The 13,274-nt window shown below is 44.4% G+C and overlaps 1 protein-coding gene across 3 annotated transcripts in view; it reads right to left on the reverse strand.

Moving 5' to 3' along the window:
* Positions 1 to 2,899: 2,899 nt before the first annotated feature.
* The window catches only part of LOC143344594 (somatostatin receptor type 2), a 56,438-nt gene continuing 46,063 nt past the window's right edge, over positions 2,900 to 13,274 (reverse strand). For all 3 annotated transcript variants that reach the window (XM_076770778.1, XM_076770776.1, XM_076770777.1), the window contains one exon: positions 2,900 to 6,293. In XM_076770778.1, coding sequence (XP_076626893.1) covers positions 4,588 to 5,856 — 1,269 coding nt within the window. In that variant the 5' untranslated portion in view covers positions 5,857 to 6,293 and the 3' untranslated portion in view covers positions 2,900 to 4,587. The remainder of the gene's footprint in view (positions 6,294 to 13,274) is intronic.

The raw sequence follows: 13,274 nt of genomic DNA on the forward strand, positions 1-13,274 counted from the left end.
AGGCAAACTGACCCATGCCCTTTTTCTCGATTATTCCGAAGTTGCCCGAAGTAATTTCGGACCGCTTCGTGGGAGTCGAGAGAGAAAGGCTCACATTTGCCTTCTCGCTCTTAACAACTGAAACCCGACCTCCCGTCTACGGCATACGATTCGGAATCTCGACTGCCCAGGTATTTTTACTTGCCTTTCCTAGAGTTCATTACTGAACTCTGCGAATTACTCCTGGTTTCTATTTGCCTCTGATGACCTCCGATGACCAGTGCTGACAAAAGTACAGAACTCCCGACAACTTTTGATACCATACAGCGACTGTTACCGACTGCTCCTGATTACTGCTTGTCTCTGCTGGACTCTGCTGACCATCGCTTATATTTCCGACAACCTATAACGATTACTACTGACTTCTGCTAACCTCTGTTGGTCTTTGCTGATCTCTGTCAGCTTGTGCTTGTCTTTGCTGAACTTTCCTGGCCTCTGCCGAACGCTATTGACCACTGCAGGTATTTCTGATAATGTATAACGATTAATACTTACTACTGCATACCCCTACAAGTCTCTGCTTGCCTTTGCAGGTTTCTGCTTGCCTGTGCATGCCTTTGCTGGCCTCTGCTGAACACTGCTGATTACCTCTGATGCTTCTGACATCGTATAACAATTACTACATGCTACTGTTCGCCCCTGCTGATCTCTGCTTGTCACTGCATGCCTCTACTCGTCTCTGCTGACCGCTGCTGACCACCTATGATGCTTCTGACAACATATAACGCTTACTACTTGCTACTATTCGCCCCTAGTGATTTCTACTTGCCACTGCTGGCCTCTGTTGACCACCGTTTATATTTCTGGCAACGTACAACGATTACTACTGGCTACTGCCACCCTTTGCTGACCTATGCCAACATCTTCCGACGTCAGCTGACCATCGCTGACCATCGCAGACCATCGCTGACCACTGCTGACCGTTGCTGATAAATTGTGACACGATGTAATATAATATAATATGTTTATACGTATTAAAGTGTTGTATAATGTAAATCTATGGCAATAAATGATATAATTTCAAAGAATTCTATGTGTTTTCATCATTTTTACCCTTCTTTTCCTATCGAAATCATTCCCTTAGTTATAAGACACTCCGAATCTTTTAAAATTTTCCAAGTTCCCCGGAAAGATTTCAAATTTTTCGCCGCCAGGAATTTTTGCGAATTCCTGGAACTTACCGGCGTCCCTGAAACTTCTCGGAATCCCTGAAATTTCAGGGACGCCGGTAAATTTCAGGGATCCGAGAATTTTCAGGAGATCTTAGAAATGACGTCATTTCTATTTGGAGAGGGAAAGAGGCGTAAAAAATGATGAAAATACATAGAATTCTTTGAAATTATATCATTTATTGGCATAGATTTACATTATACAAAACTTTAATACATATAAACATATTATATTACATTACATCATGCCACAAGTTATCAGCAACGGTCAGCAGTGGTCAGCGATGGTCAGCTGACGTCGGGAGATGTTGGCAGAGGCCAGCTTAGGTCGGGAGATGCTGGCAGAGGTCAGCAGAGGCTGGCAGTAGCCAGTAGTAATCGTTGTACGTTGCCAGAAATATAAGCGGTGGTCAGCAGTGGTCAGCAGCGGCCAGCAGAGGCCAGCAGGAGCAAGCAGTAACAAGTAGTAATTGTTATACGTTGTCGGAAGCATCAGGGGTGGTCAGCTGTGGTCAGCAGAGGCTAGCAGTGGCAAGCAGAGTCCAGCAGGGGCAGGCAGTAGCAAGTTGTAATCGTTATACCTTGTTAAAAGTATCAGGAGTGGTCAGTAGCGGTCAGCAGAGTCCAGCGGAGGCAGGCAGAAGTCAGTAGTAATCATTATACGTTGTCAGAAATATAAGCGGTGGTCAGCAGAGGCCAGCAGAGGCTGGGAGAGGCTAACAGGAGCCAGTCGTAATCGTTATACGTTGTCAGAAGTAACAGGAGTGATCAGCAGCGATCTGCAGAGGCCAGCGGAGGCTGGCAGACGTCAGTAGTAATCGTTATACGTTGTTAGAAATTCCAGGAGTGGTCAGCGGCGGTCAGCAGAAGCTGGGAGAGATTAACAGTAGCCAGTCGTAATCGTTATACGTTGTCAGAAATTCCAGGAGTGGTCAGCAGCGGTCAGCAGAGGCCAGTGGAGACCTGTTGACGGGAGGTCGGATTTCAATTGTTAAGAGCGAGAAGACAAATGTGAGCCTTTCTCTCTCGACTCTCACGAGGCGGTCCGAAATTACTTCGGGCAACTTCGAAGAATCGAGAAAGAGGGCATGCGTCATGTTGCCTTTGTCGGGTTTCCGAAACTCAACGAGCTCACGTACGCGTGATCTGACATAGTGTGAGGGAGCACCTTCGGTGCCTTTCTGACATCTCTGCAAGACAGGTAACTCGACGCGCGAAAGAATAATATATTTTCGCAAATTTAAGGGGTACGCGCGCGGTAGAGTTCAACTCGAACTCGAGCGCAAGTAGAAAAGTAGATTGCTGGTCAGACGCGCCGGCCAAATCGTATCCGACGAATGTTCCAATTCAATAGATCGTTCTGGCGTAGCGAAATAAATACAGTCTCGTTAGAAAGGTGTACCAAGAGGAAAATGAATGTCGGGCTTAGGACTGGAATACCATTCCGATTAGAAACTATGCTGATTGGATGGCAAACGTAGCGGTATCGAGCAATCAGCGCGACCGTCCTCTGCTATTCGGAGGTTCCGGATTTATCGGAAGCCCGAAGAATAATAATTCTCGGAGCAAATATTCCGGAGCTGTTCTCCAAAAACGATCAAACGTTCGCGCGCGATGATTTCCTCGTTGGTTCTTTAGTTATTTAAAATCTCTGGTTGTCGGAGAACATCAGTTTCTTGCACACGACCGTACACATTTAAATCTCCTTACTTTATTTTATCTTACAATCATTTAGCAGTTACAGAAAATTGATACAGCCGACGATTTCCATGTTTTGTTTCATTAATACGACAATTGACGATCATATAACATCGATTCATTGGTTGCTTGACTTCGTTGAATCCCTGTCGAGTAATCTAATTCGTTCGTAATGGCGTTTCACGTTAAATTTACCATTCGATCGTGAAACCAATCGTTGGGATTTGATCGAGTCAAGCAAGAATCAAGTTTCTTAAATATAACGGATAAAGACTATTTACTTTGTGATTCTTGATCGTGATGTTAGAATTTCTCTTCGATGCAGTCTGTTGGTTCGTCGTGTGCGTGTATATATACATATATAAGTCTCTGGACGAGATTATCGACGGGGCAGCGAGAGCTATGTTAAAAATCAGAAAGAAACGCCAACGAAAAGGTTGAAGGTGATCGACAAAGCGAGCGACAATCTCGTCAGAAACGTTCGAATCGACGCTGAAACCTCGCCGCGACGCCCTTTTCGCGAGCAAATATGTACTTTGTCGCGAGCGCGAGGCAAGTTCAGGCGGTTCGAAATAATGGAAGAGAGCATCGAGGAAGTAGGGAAATGAGAAAGGAGGACGCCAGTCCCGGAGGAGTCTTCCACGCAATTTTTGTACTTTCTTCCAACAGGTGTGTCTCGCGCGAAAGTACAAATTAAAAGTTTCGATCCGTCCATACGGTGAGAATTTGTCTTTGGCACTGTAAACCATCGGTTCCACGTTCCCTTTCGTTTCAATAGCAATCGGTGCACTTTGTCGCCATAGCTGACGCGCGTCGTTCTCAGCATCGATTCGCTTCGCTATTAGTATGCAAGACGCTTCGCTCGAAACGCGTCAGCAACGTCGTCTTCTTCACTGTTTTCCAGATCATCGATTTCGTGTACAACGATCAAGAACAAACGGTTGAAAGAGGAAAGATAGTGTTGCGTGCAAAAGTTTCCATAGACCGCCCTGTTCTCTCGTACTTTCGATTAGGCGTTCGGGTCAAGGTTCATTCCTCCGACAAGAATCGCACGAAAGCAAAACTCGCGTCTTCGACGTGGATTACGAAGCACTGTCGCTGCAAGGATTCGTCCTAAAAGTCCAGCCATCTTAACCTGTTTCCTCGAACCAATTCCCTTTGGTGTCGCGCACTCGTAAACATAGAAACGTCATCAATTTCCCTGCCAGGTAATCGGAAAAGACCCGCTCTCTGGAGCCGTTCATGCCGAAGAGTAATGGTGGAGCATGTGTCACGGTCGTCGTGGGTCAGAGAGCACTCTGTTTCATCCTTGCACCCCCAACCGAGAGTATTTCGATGTTTTTGGATGGTATTCGCGGAACACGGTACTAGGATACGTTCGAACGAAACGCGCGTAACGAGAGATCGGTCGGGAACGCGTGGGAAAGTTTGAAAAACTCGACGCACAGTTAGGCGGTTATCTTCCGGAGATCGTCAGGCTCTGCACGCGGGGGCATGAATAATTCCCTGTCTCGTTTGAGAGATGCGATTCTCCCCTGGTCCAATCCCGATGAGTCTCGAGCTCGTTGATCACCGCGACGAAGAAAGAGAGAACTCGTCTCGCAATCCGACGGGACGATTCAAGAGGCCATTCTTAGCCCGTCGTTTTCGTTTCGTTGGATCGTAATTCTCGATCGAGACTTTATACCTGCGTGAGCAAGGTCAATTGAGCACCGTTCTTCAACGAATCCCTGTCCCTCTGCGCCTGATCCTTGGCATCGTTGCCTATGGTGATGTTCGACCGTGACGTCATGGTCACCGTCGTCGTGGACGTCTTGCTGATCAACAGTCCCCTTTCGACGTCTTCGTCCTCCAGCTCCAGCTTGGATTGCCCGGACACGACCAGTCGGTTCGATTGAAGCCTATCGGCGCTCGCCTTGTTTCTGCGCGGGAACACGCTATTCTCGATGTGCAGCGTCGCGTTCACGTCCTTCCCGGCGGCGCACGTGCACGCCTTCAGGAAACTTTTCTTGAAATTGTCGCTAAGGAACGCGTAGAGAATCGGGTTCATCGCGCTGTTGCTGTAGCTGAGGAATCCAGCCAGCAGGAAGCTGGTGATCGTGATCTTGCTCTGGCATTGTTTGGGCGGCGTGTAGATCAGAGCCACCTGGGTCAGCCAGTAGGGTAGCCAACACAACACGTAGACGGTGATCACGGTCAGCACCAATTTGGTCACCTTGCGATGGGACCGTTTCTTCTCCTTCGACTTGTTCTTTGGTCCCACCGTTTGCAGCTTCCTGATCACCAGAAAGTAGAAGATCAGAATGAGCACCAGCGGAATGGCGAAACCCAGAATGAAGGTGTAGAGGGTGAAAGTGGTGTGACCGCCGCGTTCGTCGGGCCAGTAGATGTTACAGTTGCAGATGCCCTTGTTGGTCTCCATCGCGTTCGCGTAAAGGAATATCGGGATCATGAAGAGTACGCTGGTAGCCCAGGCGGTCAGCGAGACGATCTTCGAGATGAACGGTGTGCGTAACTTTGGAGAGGAGATCGGGTGACAGACGGCAATATACCGATCTGCGCTCATGATGAACAGAAAAATACTGCTGGTGAACTGGTTGATGCTGGTGGTGGTCATGTAGGCCTTGCACATGATCTTCCCGAAGATCCAACTGCGTAGACTCATCGTGGTGACCAGGAACGGTATTCCTATGAGGAAACACTCGTCGGCGATCGCCAGATTCACGATATACATGTTCGTAACCGTTTGCATCTTGGAGAACCGCAGCACCACGTAGATCACCAGAGTGTTCCCGAGGAGACCGACGATGCAGACGATGGAGTAGAGGATCTGATTGACCAGCGATACGATCGGCAGGTCCGCCTCGCAGTTCTGGATCATCGAGTCGTCCGGGCTCGCTTTCCGCGCGTAATCGATTACGCTGGTGGTGCTCATTATCGTGGTGTTCATCTTGATCGAGTATCTCGCGTTCTCGTAAAATTGGAAGACTCGTCCGTTTCGGCCGGTGTCGTAGATTTACTTTCTCGGACCTCCGAATACCGGCGCTTCGAAACGCTCGACGTAATCCGAGTCTCAATCACTCAGCGAAGAAAGATCGTCGCGATCCTGTAATTTCTTCCTTCCGTTCTCCTCTAAATTTTCTTCTTCGTCGGTCACCGGTATTCCTTGATCGAGATAGAACGTTTCGATCGCGTCGGTTAAACGCGCGTCCTTCGTATTCTAGCGAGAAGCACCGGAGACGCGAGAGATCGCTGCGTCGACGATGACGATGCGGGGGATGGGGCCGACGTCATTCCGTCAGGCATCAAACGATCGTGCTTCCGCGACCGTGATAATCCAGAAAGGGCAAGTTACCAGGAATTGGCCCTTTTTTTCACGCCAGATGTCTGGAACAAAAGAGAAGATGGTTTTCAGACCGTGCAATCCGGAGCATCCGATAGTCGATTCAAAGACGATCGCGCCTTCAAAGGAACTTGCTTGTTCGACCGGTTCAAACGGACTTTTTTACGGGGCAACGAGGGCCATTAACTCGATTGCCACGCAGATTATATCTTTGCAATCGGACGCTTGGCATCCATTAAACGCTGGCTTTAGCCTAGTTCCGCGAACGCCATAGATCTTCGATCGAGGATGCACGAGCGCCGTTTGCGATTGGCTTGCCGTTGAATCTAGAGATTTACGAGGCTCTAACGTCCAAATGTTAATTTCCACGGTATCCCGTAACCGAGATTCAAAGACGGCAAATTTCAACTGGGAAATCTTGTAAAAATGAACTACGTAACTTGAAAAATTTTATCTTTAAAGATACCGATGGTTGAGTTTCACAGAATTGCCCCCATAAACAACTTGAATGCACTACTGCCAAGTACAGGAATGCAACCAGCGAAAACGAAAGAGACGGATTACCGCTAAATAAATGGTCTTGGACGGCGGATAACATATTTCCCGTACTTCCAAAGGAAGAGCTACTGTCTCAGGTTATAAATCTAGACGATTTGATGCGCGGAAACATGTTCCAGTAGCGTTACTCTAACATCGAAAAATAGAACTTTAATAACCAAAGCGTTTGATCGAAGTTCCTCGAAGTTTTTGCAGAGTAAACTGGAGACCTTGCGGAACAGACGCGGTCGCATCAGGAAACTGTGAATCGTGCCAGTCAACAGCTTGAGAATGCAAGCGTGGCGAACAAAGGGACACACGGAGACGGGAAGGCAAGATTGCAGGGCGAAACCGTTACGGTTGAGCCCTGTTGACACGCGAAATCCGTCCGGGTGTGTCGGATGTTGCACCGTTTCGGCCAAACCGCAAGCTTCTCACTATGGCCGCGTCGGTGAATCGGACACGGTTTTCAAGTTGAGAAACTCGGGAACTCGGCCCCAGGACGACGACGTAAAACTGTGCGGACGGTCCCTGCGGTGAACGTAAACCGAACGTTTATAGGGCTCGACGGAAAGAACGCAAACGACTCCCCGTAGACCGAAGCGAACTACTTCTGTGGGATCTTGTTGCGTGGGCGTTTGCATTGTGTGTAACTTATACTCGATTGTCCTTTTTATTATGCATGAAACTCGTTTACCTTTACAGTTTAGAAATCACAATAACTGCAATCGTTGCAAATTTAATTACAAAATAACGTAACAATGATTATCGGTTATAATCGACTTCAATTTTCGGAAAATATTACAGTATATCGTGCTTAAATGATACCATCGATCATTTTAAAACGGATTATTAATGAACGTGACAAAATTTGTAATTCAATTATGTATCGAATATTGAAAATCAATTGGAAAATTGTCACCAGAGGGTTTGGTCTTCTGGTACCGTCCATTTTATTTCAATCGATGACCAAAACAGTGGCTCGAAAACTTAAACATGGAAGTAATATAGGGAAGCGTAAAAAGTTTAATTCATCGTTTCGTCACGATCGCGATTTTTGACTTCATACAATGATTCGAGAAATGTTCAAATCGCTTAAAAATCGATCGCTCGATTCACTGTATTCGTGTTTAAGTTCGAACAATGAATTAAGTTAACGCGACAGCCGGAAGATTTATCGACTCGCGTCTACAGCGTCCGCAAACATAGCTCGTTAACTTCCGTTACGAACGGGGGATGCAACGAACGACCGTCGCATGAGAAAACTCGCGAAGCGTCGCAGAGTAATGAGCGTCCGGTCGATCGCCATTATCGAGGCAATCGTCTACAGCAGCGATAATTAGCCGCTAAGCGATCGTCTTAACGTGTCAGCAACGAATTTTCTTATGAAATTTTTTGTTTCTTCCTCCTCGATAACTCCTCTTCTTCTATACATTGAATCCGAGAAAATTGCAGGGGGATATATAAGAGTTTCCAATGAGAAAATCAGTTATGAATAATCGCGCAACATCAGACTGGAATATGGAAGATCGTTCGTCCGGTTATACGGGGTGTTTGGCCACGCCTGGAAAAAATTTTAATGGGAGATTCTAGAGGCCAAAATAAGATGAAAATCAAGGATACTAATTTATCGATTGAGGTTTCGTTAAAAAGTTATAGAAACATTTCCGGTCACACAGTATATTTTCAGTAAAGAATTTTTTTTCTCGAAAGTACGAAGGATTTCGGGGGTATGTCTGTTGACCAAAAATGATTGTAATTGACCTCTGCAACTAAAAATAATTTTTTCAGAACGATTTGAAAATTTTTTTTTTTGCCGAAAAATTTAGGCACTTATTGAATTTTTTTCTCGAAAATGCATAGGATTTCGGGGGTATGTCCGTTGACCAAAAATGATTGTAATTGACCTCTGCAACTAAAAATAATTTTTTCAGAACGATTTGAAAATTTTTTTTTTTGCCGAAAAATTTAGGCACTTATTGAATTTTTTTCTCGAAAATGCATAGGATTTCGGGGGTATGTCTGTTGACCAAAAATGATTGTAATTGACCCCTGCAATTAGAAATAATTTTTCCAGAACGATTTGAAAATTTTTGTTCTCGTCGAAAAATTTAGGCACCTACCCCCTGTCGATTTTTCTTAAAAATTCGTTTTTCATTTTTAATAAATTTGTTTGACGCTCTACAAAAAAGTTGTCTAATACTTTTTTGTAGGTACCTATGGGCTCTATTTTAGAAAAAAGTTTCATTGAAATATATTCACTATTATAGGAGTTATGGATGTTTGAAAATTGGACCATTTTTATGAGGTTTTCCCCATTTTACGGTGCCAAGGAACAACTTTTCGAATATTTTTGCAATTTCTACACATTCTCCATCAAAATACGCGTAGTTTGCTTTTTTAAACATTAAAATCGTCCAATCCGTTCAGAAGTTATGATGTTTTAAAGATTCGCATGAAATTTCAGGGAAGCATTTCTGACCTCACATTAGATTTTCGGTAAGGAATTTTTTCCTCGAAACTGGGTAGGATTTCGAGGGTATGTGTAATGACCAAAAATGATTGTACTTGACCCCCGCAACCGAAAATAATTTTTTTAGAACAATTGGAAATTTTTTAATTTTGTCGAAAAATTTCTCACCTTCTCGAATGTTTTTTTTGAAAATGCGCAGGATTTCGAGGGTATGTCTATTCACCAAAAATGATTGTACTTGACCCCGCAGCCGAAAATAATTTTTTCAGAACGATTTGAAATTTTTTAATTTTGTCGAAAAAATTAGGGCAGCTACCCCCTGTCGATTTTTCTTAAAAATTCGTTTTTTATTTTTAGTAATTTTGTTTGACGCCATACAGAAAAGTTGTCTAATACTTTTTTGTAGGTACCCATGAGATCTACTTCAGAAAAAAGTTTCATTGAAATATATTCACAATTGTAGGAATTATGGCTGTTTGAAAATTGGATCATTTTTATGGGGTTTTTCTAACTTTACGGGGTCAAGGACCAACTTTTCGAATATTTTTGCGGTTTGTACATATTCCCCACCAAAATACGCGTAGTTTGCTTTTTTAAACATTAAAATCGTCCAATCCGTTCAGGAGTTATGATGTTTTAAAGATTCGCTTGAAATATCAGGGAACGATTTCTGGCCTCACATTAGATATTCGGTAAGGAATTTTTTTCTCAAAAATGCGTAGGATTTCGGGGGTATGTCTATTCACAAAAAATGATTGTAATCGACCCCTGCAACTGTAAATAATTTTTCCAGAATGATATGAAATTTTTTAATTTAATTTTTCAATAACTTTTTAACGAAACCTCAATCAAGAAATTGATATTCTTGATTTTCGTCTTATTGTGGCCTCCGCAATCTCCCATTAAAATTTTTCCCAGTGGTGGTCAAACACCCTGTAGAGAAAATGTTATTAGGAGATTTCTCTGTAAGATCATTAATTATCAGTGTTTGGCTGAAATCCAGCGTTCGATAGCAACACGTGGAATTGCAGTATTAAATCCAGAGTTCGAGGCGAGTGTCGGTAGCAGCGAATCTCGATGTTATTTCTGGGCCTGATGGCTCCATGCTCCTCTCTTCTGCTTGCGAAGCATCTTCTTTTACGAGAGTTCCATTAAACGTACAAGGTTTTCACATTAACACAGGGTTTCTCTTGCAAAGGGTTGCGAGAACTTCTTTGTCTAGGCGGATTACCGAACGCAGCGAATTAAGATTCATTGCTCGACAGCGAATGCTCAAATTAATGGCGTAGCATTTGAATGCGCAATATACTCGGATCTCCTGCTGGAATTCTGTTTGGTACGGAAAGGTGGAAGAAGACACACGCGAATAAAACTTGGTGCAAAATTTAAAAAATTCTGCATTATCGCTGGTAAAGCTACGCTACCGTCAATCATAACGAGGCAGCCCCAAAGGTAAAATATTTTCAATGCTCGTGCAGAAACATGGCGGGCACGAAAAATGAGATATTTCGTGTCCGTGTGAGATAAAGTTTCACTAAAGTTACATAAAATACGTAAAGTAATTCATACAAAATATTTGAAACGAACATTCCGAACGACCCGATGCAGTTTCGTCGAACGGATCGCGGTGAAAAATATAAATAATCGTTAATCATTTCTACGTAAATAACGTTTGCGCCCGCGGCTGACACCTGCGCGAAAAGTTACCAAGAGATAATAACGTTCTTGTTTAGTTTTCAGCCGAGCTTCCGATGATGCGTAGGCAGAGAGAAATGTTCCGGTATCTCCGGTTGAAGTTCGTCGCGTAATAAACTCGTTCCCCGAAGGCGGTCTCCTGTTTACAATTCGTAGTGACATTAATTTAATACGCGCTCCGCGCAGCAAAGGGCCGAAAACGGACGATTACGCGCAGGTTTGCTAATAAATTCCACTCCCTTTACAATATCCCGGTAACGCATACGTGCACGTATGGTTTACGTATACATATGTACACCGCGTCCCGTTTAACAGGATACTACGCGCGTGACTGACTTATGAACGTCCGTTACTACTGAGACCGTCTCCGCTTATTGCGGTTCCAGATTGCGAATCGCCCAGACGGCAGTTATCCTTTGAATCGAGAAGGTTATTCGCGCTTTAGAAAACGCGACGTAAGCAGGTGAGTACGTGGCGCTTCTCAAAGTCGGTTCCACGAATACCTGGAAACCGACAATTCCATCGCAGGATTTCTTTTTTATTTCTGGCCAGCCCCTCCACGCCATTATCTTTCCCTTGGATATCTTAATTCTTTTAATTTTCGTACATTGCCAGGTTCATCACAATATTTTAACGAGGAGGGTACAAACGCTACGTTGAGACGTTTAATAAAAATAATTATACCAACGCTCGCATCGGGCCGCATTATTATTTTTAATTGGATTAAATTTTTCAAGTCGGTACTCGTTCGTACTGAGAAACTTTCGACGAGCATTTCGGCTAAAGAAACGGGAATAGTTGGCGAGATATTAAAAAAAAATTGTCCTCTTCTTTCTGACACGAAAATACGTGGCGATGCGTCGCCGGGGAAAAAATAATTTAAGGAAGTAACGACTTGGGAAGCGTAGGGCGGCAAAGACGAAAGGTGTCAGCGGTTCCCGACACCTGCGACCGCGGGAAATTATAAGAAACGCGAGCCGGTTACGGCGACGTAGACTGCTCGTAGCTGCAAAAATTTGCATCGCAGCCGACGTTACGTCAACAACCATGAGACCACCCCCGCCCGCCGGCGTGGCTGTTTTTCGTTTTGCGTTTTCATCGATCGTTTCCATCGCGCGAGAAAGAAAATGGCAACCGGCGAACGAAGGACGGAAACGAGGCCGCCAAAGGAAATAACGCGAGTTATAAGGTGCGAACAGAAGAGAGAAAATAAAAAAAATACGCGGGTGTCTCGGGAGGGATAGAGAGGCGACAGGAGAAATTAATTACCTCCTCGCCCGACATCGAGTCGGCACTAAAAGTAGAAACTCAATCAAGCTAATATAAGCTGCCTCGCTGTCGACGCATTCTGGTACACAATCCTTGAGCGACCGGAGCAGATAGAAAGGTTCCTTCCCGTCGCCGTGGAACTTCCGATTGATTGTAAATCTGTCGCGATAAACTCCAGCGGATGAAGGACGGAATAAAATCTGTCGTTTGCATATCGATCCTGGATACGCGCTCGTAACGGCTGATAAAACGTCTTCGTCTTCTGGATCCTGCGATCGGCCCGATGGAAATCGGAATCGGTCTTCCGACGAACACCGAACGGTAAATTGAAGAGTATATTGCGGGGTAATAGAAGGAAAAGATAGTGGAGGTATAAAACGGAAATGAATTTCTTCGTTTATTTAGATGCAAGAATTTTAAACCTCCGTAACCGGAAAAGAACGCTCTCGACCTGTACGGAATATCCTGCGAACGAAATTTTAACCCGAAATTTCGTTTTTGTGCAACTACGGAGAGTCCGCGGCAATCTGTTTACACGGGCCGGCCTGTGGACCGACCCCTTGAAAGGGTCAATTTCGAATTCAATTTAGAAATTCGAACAGTTTCGGTCGTTCCTGATGAAGTTTCGTCGGAAAACAGATACGATAGAACGTCGATTAGCCGAGGCTGGATCGTATGGACTTTCGATTCGTTCGTATATGTAATTAGAAATTCTGGTGCTCGTAATACGAAGGCAATTTTTAGTTAAAATAACACGAGCATCGTAGGTGGATTCCGGAAGGTTAGTCGGGGAATCGAAGCAATTATTGATCAATTTTTATATCTTTCTCGCGATAAAAATTCTCGACGATCGAGTTCCGGCAAATATAACGAGTTCTTCGTCATTGTTATCTTCGTTAAGGATGAAAATTGTTTCGTGCGCGAACGACAAAACGAGTTTAATGTAAAAGGAAACGTTAAAACGTTGAGATCACCAACAGCTTTCCAGGCTTTACATTTTATCAAAAGTCTCCCATTTCGTCTGCTGAATATTCTATCGCGTGCCATTTCG

Source organism: Colletes latitarsis, chromosome 8 (genome assembly GCF_051014445.1).
Source record: "Colletes latitarsis isolate SP2378_abdomen chromosome 8, iyColLati1, whole genome shotgun sequence".
NCBI classification, from domain to species: Eukaryota; Metazoa; Arthropoda; class Insecta; order Hymenoptera; family Colletidae; genus Colletes; species Colletes latitarsis.